Source organism: Carcharodon carcharias, chromosome 26 (genome assembly GCF_017639515.1).
Source record: "Carcharodon carcharias isolate sCarCar2 chromosome 26, sCarCar2.pri, whole genome shotgun sequence".
Taxonomy (NCBI): Eukaryota; Metazoa; Chordata; class Chondrichthyes; order Lamniformes; family Lamnidae; genus Carcharodon; species Carcharodon carcharias.
In genome coordinates, this window is record NC_054492.1 from 13959623 (window position 1) to 13972571 (window position 12949).

At 43.2% G+C, this 12949-nt stretch overlaps 1 protein-coding gene across 2 annotated transcripts in view; it reads left to right on the forward strand.

Annotated features, from left to right (window-relative positions):
* Positions 1 to 244: 244 nt before the first annotated feature.
* LOC121269783 (RNA polymerase II elongation factor ELL) overlaps positions 245 to 12949 on the forward strand; it is an 88230-nt gene continuing 75525 nt past the window's right edge. For both annotated transcript variants that reach the window (XM_041174695.1, XM_041174696.1), the window contains exons 1-2: positions 245 to 398; positions 8270 to 8317. In XM_041174695.1, the coding sequence (XP_041030629.1) occupies positions 255 to 398; positions 8270 to 8317 (192 nt within the window). In that variant the 5' untranslated portion in view covers positions 245 to 254. The remainder of the gene's footprint in view (positions 399 to 8269; positions 8318 to 12949) is intronic.

Below are 12949 nucleotides of genomic sequence, written 5' to 3' on the forward strand. Positions count from 1 at the left end.
GTGCGGGGTGGTGATCCAGTGAGTGTGATCCAGTGCGTGTGGGGCGGTGATCCGGTGAATGTGATCCGGTGAGGGATGGTGATCCGGTGAGTGTGATCTGGTGAGTGCGGGGTGGTGATCCGGTGAGTGTGATCCAGTGAGCGCGGGGCGGTGATCCAGTGAGCGCGGGGCGGTGATCCAGTCAGCAGCGGCTCGGTCTCTCTCTCTCTCTCTCTGTCTCCCGCCCCTGCGGCTGGCGGTTGCTCTGAGTGAAGATGGCGGCGGCGGCGGCGCTGGGTGAGGAGCGGCGGTTCGGTCTCTCCTGTGAGAAGCTGAACTCGGGCGCGCGGCTCTCGCTTTTCCATGTCAAACTGACGGACACGGCGGTGCGGGCTCTGGAGGTTTACCGGCGGCTGGCGGTGAGTCAACTCGCTGACCGGGGAGAGGGGGACGGGACCTGTTGCTGCTCCCGGGAGCTCAGGGCTGGCGGCTCCGGGATGGATGGGGGGGGGGGGGGGGTGGGGTTGGGGGGGGGAGAGAGCCGTGGGGGGGATACGGGCAGAGGCAGGGAGCCCGAGCCCGGGACACCCTCCTCCCCTCCCGGCCGGTGACTCCCGGCTCCCAGTCCCGGGCTCCGGCTCCCACCCTCCCCGCTTGTCGGTGCCGCTCCGCCGGCTCCCGGTCCTCCGTCCCCGGGCGGAGCTGACAGGGTTTGTCCGGGAAAACACGTCCTGGTGGCTGGGGATGGTTTGGGGGGGTGGGGAGGGGGGGGCGTCTGTGTCCCTGGGGTTGGGGGGGGTAGGGTCTGTCCTCATTCCCTGGGCTGGAGGGGGGTCTGTCCCCCTCATTCCCAAGGGGGGGGGGGGGGGGCGTCTGTGTCCCTGGGCTGGGGGTGTGGGGTCTGTCCCCCAAATTCTGGGGGTGGGGTGGGGGGTTGTCTGTGCCCCTCATTCCTGGGGGTTGGGGGGGGGGGGGGTCTGTGCCCCTCATTCCCCGGGGTTGGGGGAGGGGTCTGTCCCTATTCCCCGGGGGTTGTGGGGGGCGGGGGGGTTCTGTCCCCCTCATTCCCGGGGGGGGGGGGGGCGTTGCGTCTGTGTCCCTGGGGTTGGGGAGGGATCTGTCCTTATTCCAGGGGGTAGGGGTAGTCTGTGCCCCCCCCCTCACTCCCAGAGATAGGGGGAGTCTGTGCTCCTGTCACTCCTGGGGGTTGGGGTCTGTCTGTGCCCCCCTCGCTCCCAGAGGGTGGGGAGGGGGCATCTGTGCCTCCCTTCATTTCCAGAGGGTGGGGAGGGGCGGGGTCTGTGCCCCCCTCATTTCCAGAGGATGGGGAGGGGGGTCTGTGCCTGCAGTATTCCCAGGGGTTTGGGAGGGGGTCTGTGCCACCTCATTTGGGGTGGGGGGAGTCTGTCCCCCTCATTCCGGGGTAGCGGAGGGGGTGAAGCGTGTTACCCTCATTCCAGGGAGTGGGGAGGCATCTGTGCCCCTCATTCTACGGGAGTTGGGGGCGGAATTTCAGCCCCCTGATTCTGGGTTGGGGAGGTATCTGTCTACCGTAAACCAGGGTGTGGGGCTGTTATCTGCCTCCTTCATTCTGAGGGGGTGTGAATCTATCCCCCTCATTCTAGGAAGTGTTGTATCACTGTACATCCCAGTGGTGAAGGTAAATTTACATTCCCCCGCAGTCGCTCTCAGTGGTCAGTCCTCCCAACGCCCCATTGGTCTGTTCTGAGCTGGCCTCGTTAGTCCTGGTCCTCTCCTCTGTCTATTCAGTTGAATCCTGCTTTCCCTTTTGCACTACCTGTTATTGGCAACTTTGCCCTGGTTTCCTAATTGGCTGTGCCTCCTATTGGCTATTTCAGCTGGGGTTTCTAGTTGGTCAGACCATTTGTTGCTGTGCATCTCTTTAAACTGACCTATGGTCAGAATGCTCCCTGGGGTTAACATGGTTGTCAATCACAGTGGCTTTTGATATATGTTCAAACGGAGCACTGTAATTTTAAAATGTTAACTGTGCTTTTTCAAAAAAATAAAATTACTAAGTTCTGAAGGTTGTTAAGTTCTTTTAAAACTGACCACTCCAAATTTTCCACAAGTTCAGCAAGTTTGTAGGGGGGGGGCTGTAACTGAGAAGGTTAACTGAGTCTAAGTTTTTGGAAATTCAGGTCTGTTGGCTAGTAAACGTAATAAGCTTAAGTCTTGACACCTTTCACGATGTGCGGCATAAGCTGTAGTTTATGACTTATATCCGAGAAAAAACCTAAAATGCTGGAAAGGCACAGCAGAGGTCTGTCAGAATCTGTAGAGATGTGTTAGTGTCAGCAAACAATCTCAGCAATTGTAATTTTAATCGATTTGCAGCACATTTGCAACACATAACATTACAATTTCTAGAGTTTTTTTTTAATGTTAAGGGAATGGTGTTCAAAAATAATTGAGTAGCTGTAGCAGTACAGATCAGAATATATCAAAAATGTTTAAATAGTTTGTTGCTCAACACTGCATTTATGAAAAAATCTAATGTGTTACTATTTACCATATGCATGTTTCAATTATGTACAAAGCAAAGCTTTCATGAAGATAAGTGCAGTGTTAAATTTTGAGCAAGGTGTTTTCAACTTTTCATCCAAGTCACTGTATTGAAGCAGTGAGTCAGCACCACACAGCGAAATGGCAATTTTTAGTTGTCAGTTTACAGCTGAGATTGTTTTCTATTATTTGCCTCAGTTGCACTTGGCTTGCTGAAACTTCCTTGGCCATGCTGTTTCCACAGTTAATTCCTCGTCAAGCAGATGCTCTTCCTTTTCCCTAGCCTGCTGGCAGTCTGTTCACATTTCAAACTGTACCGAATAGAGCTATCCCTATGATTCAGTTAGTTAAGGCAGGGCTAGTGACCCAGAAAAAGGTTTCAAATGCATCGTACAGTGATTTAGTTCATCTTGGCTAGGGAGACAGGAGGGACAGGGAAAGCGTAATTGGCTGCAAGGTTCCTGCGTTGGGGAGTGAAAAATCAGCAAGGCTCCTGCTCCTTATAGCACTTCACCACCCATGAGGGAAATGCATATGTGTGGATGTTGGGTGAGAATGGTATTGGGGTCAACAATGTTCCCCTTCCCCCAGCCAAACTGCTACCCCACCTACACCGGTGGGAGCCTGCTGATAATTTCAGCCATGCTCCAAACATATGGCATGGTCATTGTCCAAATTACCTGGCACCCATAAACTACTGCTGCAAGGAGCTGGTGCCTTTGGAAGAGGAGGGTGGAAAATTCATAGAAAAAGAGGGCAAAGGGGTATGCCAAAAAATTATCATTTAAAAAAAATGCTACCACACATTGGTTGCTGCCTACCACTTATTGAATAACTAGATTCACATTACAGTGAGTGGGTGGTGATCCTGTTTTCTATTGGCAATACAAAACTATGTCACTATAAAAATGCCCATACTACTGTGTTTTGTGCTTGCATAAAAGCAGCTTCTGTGAACTATAATTGTCTGACTGAAGTGTCCTTAGTGTCTTCTGCACATTTTCAAGTAACTAGGATTTACAATGTGGTGTCTTGTCACCATGTATGATGGTAATACACCTGCACAGTGAATTGTCAGTTTTACTATCATAAATTGAGGTGTAACAGTCTTCAGCATAGACAGACTGTTGGATTCAACCAGTTTGAACCTGACAGTGTAAGTGTCACGTTGAATCTCCATTTCTGCTTGGTTGACACTCTTAAATGTTTCTCTCCTTCTCTCCCACCTAATTATCAGTTTCCCTTTTGGCTTATTTTGAGCTAAATGCCTTGGGCTTTGCTCTCTCGTAGATGAAACCTTAAATTTGACAAAAAAACAGTCAGGACAAATTAACTCCCAGTAATGGCCCTAATTAATATGAGAACACTTATAGTGAATATGCCTTGAATTGTTTTCATGTTTTCCTTGGGTTCAAATGCAAGCTGATGCACTTATGTCATGTTTTTTTCACTCGTGTGCCCCTGAAAACAGTGCCATTGGCTTAATAGAAATGCTTCATGTGAGGGGTTGTCTTTATAGTTACTGCTCATTTTAGACCCACAAAGCTACACATTTTGAACTTGGCCGTGCAGAATATTCTCATTTATGTTTGTTTTATTCTTTTGTGATATTGCTGTCACCTGAGAAGAATTGTTCTTATTTGCTTGTGTTTATAATTGTCCAGCTTATTTATTTGCAAACTCAATGTAAACAAGCTATTTGACTGCAGGAGACTTCACAACTAAGTTTGATCCTGTCCTGACTCAGCACATAACATGTGCACACTTTTAGCTTTCTACTCTTATTCATTCATGGGGTGTGAACTGGCAAGGCCAGCATTTATTATTGGCCATCACTAATTACTCTTGAGAAGGATGTGGTGAGCCACCACCTTGAGTTAATAACTGCTGTAAATCCATTGAAGTATCAAGAAATCAATTAGTAAAAATCCTGGCTTTTATGTTTCCTTCTGTTGTACAGGAGTGAATTTCAATTACTGCTGCATTAGCAGGATCTTCTCTACTTTTTGAGGTTGAGTATTAGGTTGTATGGGGAAATTACCTCTTGGCTCTTTATGAGGACATGCACAGATATTTGCAGTTGATTGCTTGACCGATGTAGCTGTTTGATATATTTTTTCAGAACTAGCGTATGTATGTTTGACCTCTGGGCTCTGAACTGTTCCAACACTGGTACATTATGCTGGCCTTTACTCATAAATGCAGTTGTTTGCTGCGCTGTACAGAACTCTCCCTCCTGGAAGATTTGTTAGATGTTTACTCACGAGTTTTCCCCAATAAAACGTAAGCATAAAACAGAATTAATCAGATGAATTTAAACATATTTGAGATGCCTGTAATTAAGCATTGTTCTGCACAAGAGATTGACATAATATTGATCATGTATACTGTCTGTGTATGTGAGAGAGAGAGAGAAAGACATTTCACAGTGAAATAATTGAAATATTTGGTTTGGAAACTGGCGAATGTGCAGCTCTACAACGTGAGACTTGAACATCTGTTGACCCTTTGGTTGCCAGTTTGTTCTTGTGAATTTGTTGCAGTACTGGGCACGTTTGTTTTAATCTCTAGATAATATTTTCATCGGTTTGAAGCTATTAACACTGAATAACATTAAAACCACAAAATAGTTGAAGAATATGTTGAGAATTCCAGCCCCAATTTTTTTTGTTAGCCTTTTAGATTATAGCTCCATATGTTCCTGTAGGACAGTTCGTTCGTATTTTTAGCCCCTTCAGTCGGCAAATATTTGTACATAATGTGCCAGAAAATTTTCCATTGTTTGAATCACAGATTTTTATCTGTTCTCCCAGGTACATATTTTGCAGCTAAGAACCCTGATTTATTTGTCTTGACTTTCTTTACAGTGACCTTTGATTGCAGAATAATAGAAATTATAATTAACCATGCTGTATTTTTTATGAAAAAAAAGTTCAGAAAACTTTTTTCAGAATTCTTGGAACACTGCTCTGATGTATTAATTTAATTGCGTTAGTCCAAGTGAGAATCGTGTACCGTTTGGTGAAGAAACGCATACCGTTTGGTGAAAAAGCGCATAATCTGTTCTGAATGTAAAGAGAGGAATTTAGATGAGCATTTAATAACATTAATCCTGTCAACACATCTCGAACATTTCACACAAATAAGCAATTTTTTTGGAGTGCAGTGATTGTGACGTAATAATTTACAGCATCCATTTGTGGCAGGTTGGCAAGGGATGAATTACTGGTTATGGGAGGAATGTTGGCTGAGACATTCTGTTCTTTATGGATAGATACGGGATATTTTAATGTTGGCTTAAACTACCAGAACAGGCAGGTGGATCCTCATCTAAAGGATGAATTGTAAATATTGAACTGGTCAAGTTTGTTTTATTGCATGCAAGTACAGAAAACGTTGACCAGAAAAGGCACCATGCCCCATCATTCTCATTCCTTCCATAGAAAATGTACAAGGCTTAGTGTAGTGCTGATAGCATGCTGCCCGTTGGATGAAATGTTAAAATGAAGCCTCAACTCTCTCTTTGAAGAAGACAAGGACATCCTCTGGACAATATTCATATTTAGACTATTCACACCATTTAAAGTATTCATGAAGTAAAAAGCTGATTTTTCTGAGGAACCCTCTGCTTATTGTAACAACCCAAAACATTGGTTGATACGCATGGAAATTTACAAATAGGATAAAAGAGACTCAATTAGAACCTATGTGCTGTAGAATGGAACTGTCTTTATAATATACACAATCTGTTTAGCCGTCTGTTCCCCTGGCATCTGTGGCTCTGTTGGTAGTACTCTCGCCTCTTAAGTTTCAAGGTTCTGGGTTCAAGTCCCACTCCAAGACTTGAGCACTGATATTCCAGTGCAGTACTGAGGGGACTGCTACATAGGAGGTTTGGATGAGACATTAAATAGAGGCCCTTTTTGTCTCTTAAGGTGAATGTAAAGGATCCAATGAGATTATTTCAAAGAAAGGTAGGGGGATTCTCCCTGGTGTCTTGGCCAATATTTATCCCTCGGTCAACATCTCAAAAAAACCAGATTATCTGGTATTATCATATTGCTATTCAGCTCCTTTTCCTACATTATAACAATGAAGAGACTTAATTGACTGTGAAGTACTTTGAGACATCCCATGGTCATGAAATGCGCTATATAAATGCAAGTCTGTCATTCTTTTTGCCCTGAGCCATAGAATGGTTCTGATGGTTTGGTTGTTATGTTATGCACTGTAGTGGGTGTGGAACTTTACTAAGGCCCAGCCCATCTTCATATCTCGTTGTGAAAAGATAATGAGTGAAAAACAGCTGTTTACCCTTAATTTTTAATCTGAAATAATAAACCAAGTACTTAAATTTTCATACACTTTCAGAAATGCATGGAATAATTGGTGGCTCATTTCAAAACTGAAGTAATTTTAAATTAATTGCTCATTAATTGCTCCAACTCAACTTGTTTGCCAACAATGTAAATGCTATATTGCCATTTTTAAAGATAATTTGATGTTGAGTTTGTATAGAACACTCCTAATATATGCCTTCATAAAAACTAATACATGTGCTACCAATGTAATTGCATGGAGTTAAACCATAAATTTATCTGTGATATTATGTCCACGATTTAACTACGTATACACTACTTGCTGTGCGTGGTGGTGGTAGAATTGGTTGACACAGGGCCGCCAAGTGAACGCTTCTACCTTGGCCCCTAGTGATGGAAATTCTATCGGATGAAAGTCTTCCCCCAGGAGCTAATTGCAACTGGGCAACCTTATGAGGCTTAGGACTGGTGTAGGTTGTTCAAAGGTGTCACTAAGCAAATGGGGATATACAACCTGCCCAACAAATTGTGAATGTGGAACTGAGCCACAGAATATGCAACATCTCCTGCACTGTTGCAGATCTTGCCGAATTCAACAACAAGGTGCAAAAATGTGTCTAGTTCTGGCTGGACCATGTATAGACTGTCCATGGACACAAGAAGAAGAAGCTACATATAATGCCAAACCAGCATCTAAGCATTGTACACTGATGCATTGAAAGTGTTGAGGAATATCAGGACTTGGTTGTATGAAACTATTTTCTATGAATATGTTTGTAATCTTCATGTTTAGTGTAGGTTCTCATCTACAGCAATGGACTATTACCTGATACAGTGGGTGGACATTTTGCTAATATCAACAGTCTTAAAATACATACTGTGTTGCTCTAGAGAAAAAGATTTTGAGGAAATTTTAGATTTTGCGGGTGGTGTGGGGTGGTGGAAGCTGAGGACTTCAAGGTGACTTGGTTAATTTTCAGCATTATAAAGGGCTATGGTTAAGGGCCCAAATACACAAGCTAAAAACTTGGAATATTAAGGTTTGTATTGTGGAACTTTTTTGGCCAAAGGTGAGTAGGGCTGTAGATCTAATTACCAGGGAGGCTGTTGAAGTGGAATGTAGAAATGGGTTCAAGGGAGAAGCGGGTGCTTTTCTGGATATGGTGAGTAGGGAGGGTTTTTGTGTCTCATAAATATTTCCTATTTCTATAAAGTGTTTAAAAGTAATGACTTTTCAATGGCCTTTGCTTCAAAATATAGATGTCTGCTCACAATTTGGTATGTCAAAACTTATCGTGAGTTTTCCTAGATGTTATACTGAATCTGATTTAAATCATAACTTGAGATGTATTTGATAAATTAATGTGTGCAAGCTTATAAACATGCATTTGTCCTATCTAATCACCGTACCTTCCTCTAAAACAATAATTTATTTTGTTTCCTAGGCTTCCTTACCAAATCAACCAGTAATCTGCTTCCAGGGAAATCAGGGGGTGAGTACTGTTCTTAAATGTTTTCTTTGATTCAGACACAAATTTAGATCTCTGCTCTTCTAGTTTTGATAAATTAGGTAACAGTGAAATAAACATTTAATTCTGATTGTATGTAGCATAATGTGATACATAATATCAACGAGAGACTTAAATTTATCTGGTGTCCATCATATCTCAGATGACACTAAAGCACTTCACTGTAGCATTAATTATTTTGAAGTACACTATTTTATGTAGGTAAATACTGCTGCCATTTTGCAGCAGCAAGATTCTACAAATGTTGAATGAGTAGTTAATTTGTTTTTGGTGATGTTGTTTGGGGAGGAAAGTTGGTTGGGATAACTGCACAAACTTTTCAGAATGGTGTCATAGGATTTTTAGCATCTACCTGAATTACAGTGGCAAATGAGATTCACATAGCTGATATTGTTGTTTTGGGAATTCAGTTTCCTAAAAAAGAATTTGTCCACAAAATTTCTGCAGATGTTTGAGCTAGGCTTTGTTTTAATTTGTTCATGGAATGTCGCTGGCAAGGCCAGATTTATTACCCACCCCTAATTTCCCTTGGGAAGGTGGTGGTGAGCCATCTTCTTGAACCACTGCAGTCCACGCGATGTAGGTACACCCACAGTGCTGTTATGAAGGGAGTTCCATGATTTTGACCCATCGACAGTGAAGGAACGGCGATGTAGCTCCAGGTCAGGATGGTGTGTGACTTGGTGGGGAATTTGCAGGTGGTGGTGCTTCCATGCTTCTGCTGCCCTTGTTCTTCTAGGTGGTAGAGGTCATGGGTTTGGAAGGTGCTACTGAAGGAGACTTGGTGAGTTTTTGCAATGATCTTCTAAATTGTATGCATTGCAAACATTGTGCGCCGGTGGTTGATGGAGTGGATGTTGGAGGTGGTGGATTGGGTGTGAATTAAGTGGGTTGCTTTCTTCTGGATCGTGTTGAGCTTCTTGAGTGTTGTTGGAGCTGCACTCGTCCAGGTGAGTGAAGAGTATTCCACCATATTGCTGACTTGTGCCTTGTAGATGGTGGACAGGCTTTGGGCAGGCAGGAGGTGACTTATTCTCTGCAGAATTCCCAGCCTCTGACCTCTTTTTACAGCATGACAGACTCCCAAGGATTGGAGGTGGGGAGGGGAGGATCATCAGAAAATAGGGGACTGGAAAATCATTGCAAATCAAGTGGTGAGGAAAACAACATGAGAACTAAGCACGCAGTGAGAGGCAGATTAACATGCCTGCCTGTTGGTGATGTTAGGTTTGATTACGTGTTCCCCTGCTCATCTGTGTGTAGTGCGCCTCATTTTCACTCCCTCAGTGTTTCACGCAAGTTAACAGTTTTTCTCGTAGCAATGTCACTTTTGACCGCTTTTTTGCTGTCAGGCATCTGGCAGTTTTTGAGGCATGGAAACATGTTGCTTAATCTTCTTTTATTCTTTCACAGGATATAGGTATCACTGGCTAGGCCAGCATTTATTGCCCACCTCTAATTGCCTTTGGGAAGGTGGTGGTGAGCTGCGTTCTTGAACCACTGCAGTCCACATGGTGTAGCTACACCCACAGTGCTGTTAGGAAGGCTTCCTTTTTAGCTGGCATACAGAGCCAGAAAAAAAAATTAATTAATATTTCTGGTTGCAAGAAAGAACTTATCGTGAGGAAGTAAGTTATTTGTAACCAACCCATTGCTGTTGGTTGGCTCACTGAGTTAGATATGGACTTTGAATATATTATGACTTCGAAAATGTGCAGCTTCCCTATGGAGATAGACATCACAGCATGAAGTATTGTGAAATAAACTGATCACTTTCACTCGTACTAGTTTGAATATTCACTAAGTGGTAGTTGTATGTAAAATAAAAGTTTGATATATTATGGATATAGCTGAGAGCTAGATTTTGCACTTCTCATGATTATAGTAACAGGATTGTTCTATTTATTTTAAATGGATTACCTCTATCATTAAAATACATGGGGGGGGAGCGAAATCTAGTATTGTTTCTGTCATATTGGATGAATTTCTGTATGAAAAGCTGTTTACCTTTTGTATGGGCAATAACAATGAATGCTATTTATGTGGACACTCAAATAACATTCGATAAGGTTCTGCACAAAATGAGACCACGTGGAGTGGGATGCAACTTATTGACATGGGAAACAAATTGGTTCGGAGACAGTGAGAATGTATTCCAATTGGCAGGATGCGACTAGTGGTGTCCCACAGGGATCTGTACTGGGGCTTCAGCCTTTTACAATATATAGAAAGGATTACTTCCATTCAGATGACATTTGTGTGGGCGCTCACTCAAACTGAGCTCCAGATCATTGTCGACTCCTCCTTCGAAGCATATGAGAAAATGAAAAATGAAGGTCCTCTTTCAACCAGCTGTCACAGCGCACACCTCCCTCTGTCAGTTAAGATCAGTGGCAAGACCTTTGAAAACGTGGGTCACTTGCCGTACCTTGGGAGCCTCCTCTCAATGAAGGGAGACATAGATTACAAAAATCATCATTGCCTCCGACGTGCCAGCCCAATCTTCGGCCAGCTGAGGAAGAGTATTTGAAAACCAGGATCTCAGACCTCAGCTTAAGGTCATGGTTTGCTGGGCAGCAGTGATCTTCCCGCTACTATATGCTTTGGAAACTTGGATAACTTACAGCAAGCACCTCTGAGCACTGGAGAAGTACCAGCAGTGCCTTTGCAAGATCCTTCAAATTGGCCTAACAGCAGTAACCTCTCTCAAGCCAACATGCCCAGCATCAAAGCGATCTGTTGGGTGGAACATTTCATCTTTGTGCCTGACATCAGACCCCCCCCGCCGTGGCAACTGTTCTACTTAGAACTCAGTCTCAGAAGGAGACTCCCAGGAGGACAGTGGAAATGCTGTTGGGATATCCTTAAACCATCCCTGAAGAGATCACACATGGGGTCCCTGGTTTGTCACTGACCAAAATGGCGAAGGATCATTTGGGAAGGCATCAAACACATCAGTAGACTTTGGAAACATTTTGAGGTGAAGTCAAGGCAGCGGAGAGAGTGTGCAAACTTCCAAGTACCTCATCTATCCGCCTTTCAAGCAACTCCTGCCACATGTGGCACAGTTTTCAGACCATTTATTCTACTTATTAGCTGCCTTCGAACCCATCAAATTGGAATGGAAGCAGGTCATCCTCGATCCTGAGGAACCACCTAAGAAGTACAGGGGCTTCAGATTTTCACTGTGTATATAAATGATGACCACGCTTAGGGGAAGAGACTAGAACAAGGGCATAACCTTAAAATTTGAGCTAGGCTGTTCAGGGTGATGTCAGGAAGCAGTTCTTCACACAAAGGGGAATGGAAATGTCGAACACTTCCCCTAAAGAGTTGTTGAAGCTATGTCAGTTGAAAATTTCAAAATGGAGATTGATAGTTTTTTGTAAGGTAGGTGTGTTGAGGATTACAGAATCAAGGCAGGTAGGTGGAGTTAAGATGTAGATTGGCCGTGATACAACTCTCAAACGGAACAGACTTGAGCTGAATGGCTTACTTCCATTCATATGTTTTTACCTACAGGATTTCAGAATAATGTTTGGCAGTATTGTAAGGACCAATGTCCCTTTGTCCTGAAAGGTGGCAAAAGAGAAGTAAGAAAGGGTCCATGTATCACGCATTTATAGGTTTGTTCTTCAACTCTGCTAGGAAGGGCTAAGCAAGGTGAGTATTGGGAAGAAGGATGCATTTTGTGTTGGTAAATATTGCTATCTCTGAATTAAATTTATAGCTTTAAAATGCTTCTTTTGGATTTAAAAGCTGAATGGAATTGTTGGCAATTTTGCCTCGATTTAAGAATTTTCAACATTAATGAAAGGAAGATGAATTGGAACAGCACATTGAGGTATGAAATGGAACTATACCTTGGATGTAACAAACCTAAGAACAAGTTAACTGGTCATAGTTACAGTATTACTGTGCATTTCTGACACTGGGCCAGCTATATTGTCTCTCAGAAAGGCAAGGGGACCAATCAGCAGGTAATAGAATACCTAACTCAGAAGAGCGTTTGGTGCCTGCCTGGTCACAACTTGTATGAAAAGTTTTTTCTACCTTGAAAGGATGCTATTGATGGCATTATTTAATAAAAAGAAAAGGAAACGACTTGCATCTATAAAGCACCTTTCATAACCTTGGATATCCCTATAGCGCTTTACAGCCAATTAAGTACTTTTGAAGTGTAGTCACTGTTATGATGCAGTGAAATGTGGCAGCCAATTTGTGCATATTAAGGTTCCACAAAGAGCAGTGAGATAATGACCAGAAAAATCTGCTTTTAGTGTATTGGCTGAGGAATAAATATAGGCCTGGACGCAGGAATGGGCTATTCGAATAATGTCATCAGATCTTTTGCATCCATCTGCAAGTGCAAACCGCACCTCCGACAGTGCAGCTCACTCGGTGCACTGATGAGATATCTGCCTGGGTTATATGCACAAATCTCTAGAGTGGGTTATTTTGTTGAAAGAGTGAAAACATGCTTTGCTAATAAGACATGCCTATTTGATGCAATTTTGAGCTGAATTGTTGATTACCTATAATTTGAAGTTGCCTGGAAGTGCTAAAACAGACACTTCAGGTTTACCATTCAATGAC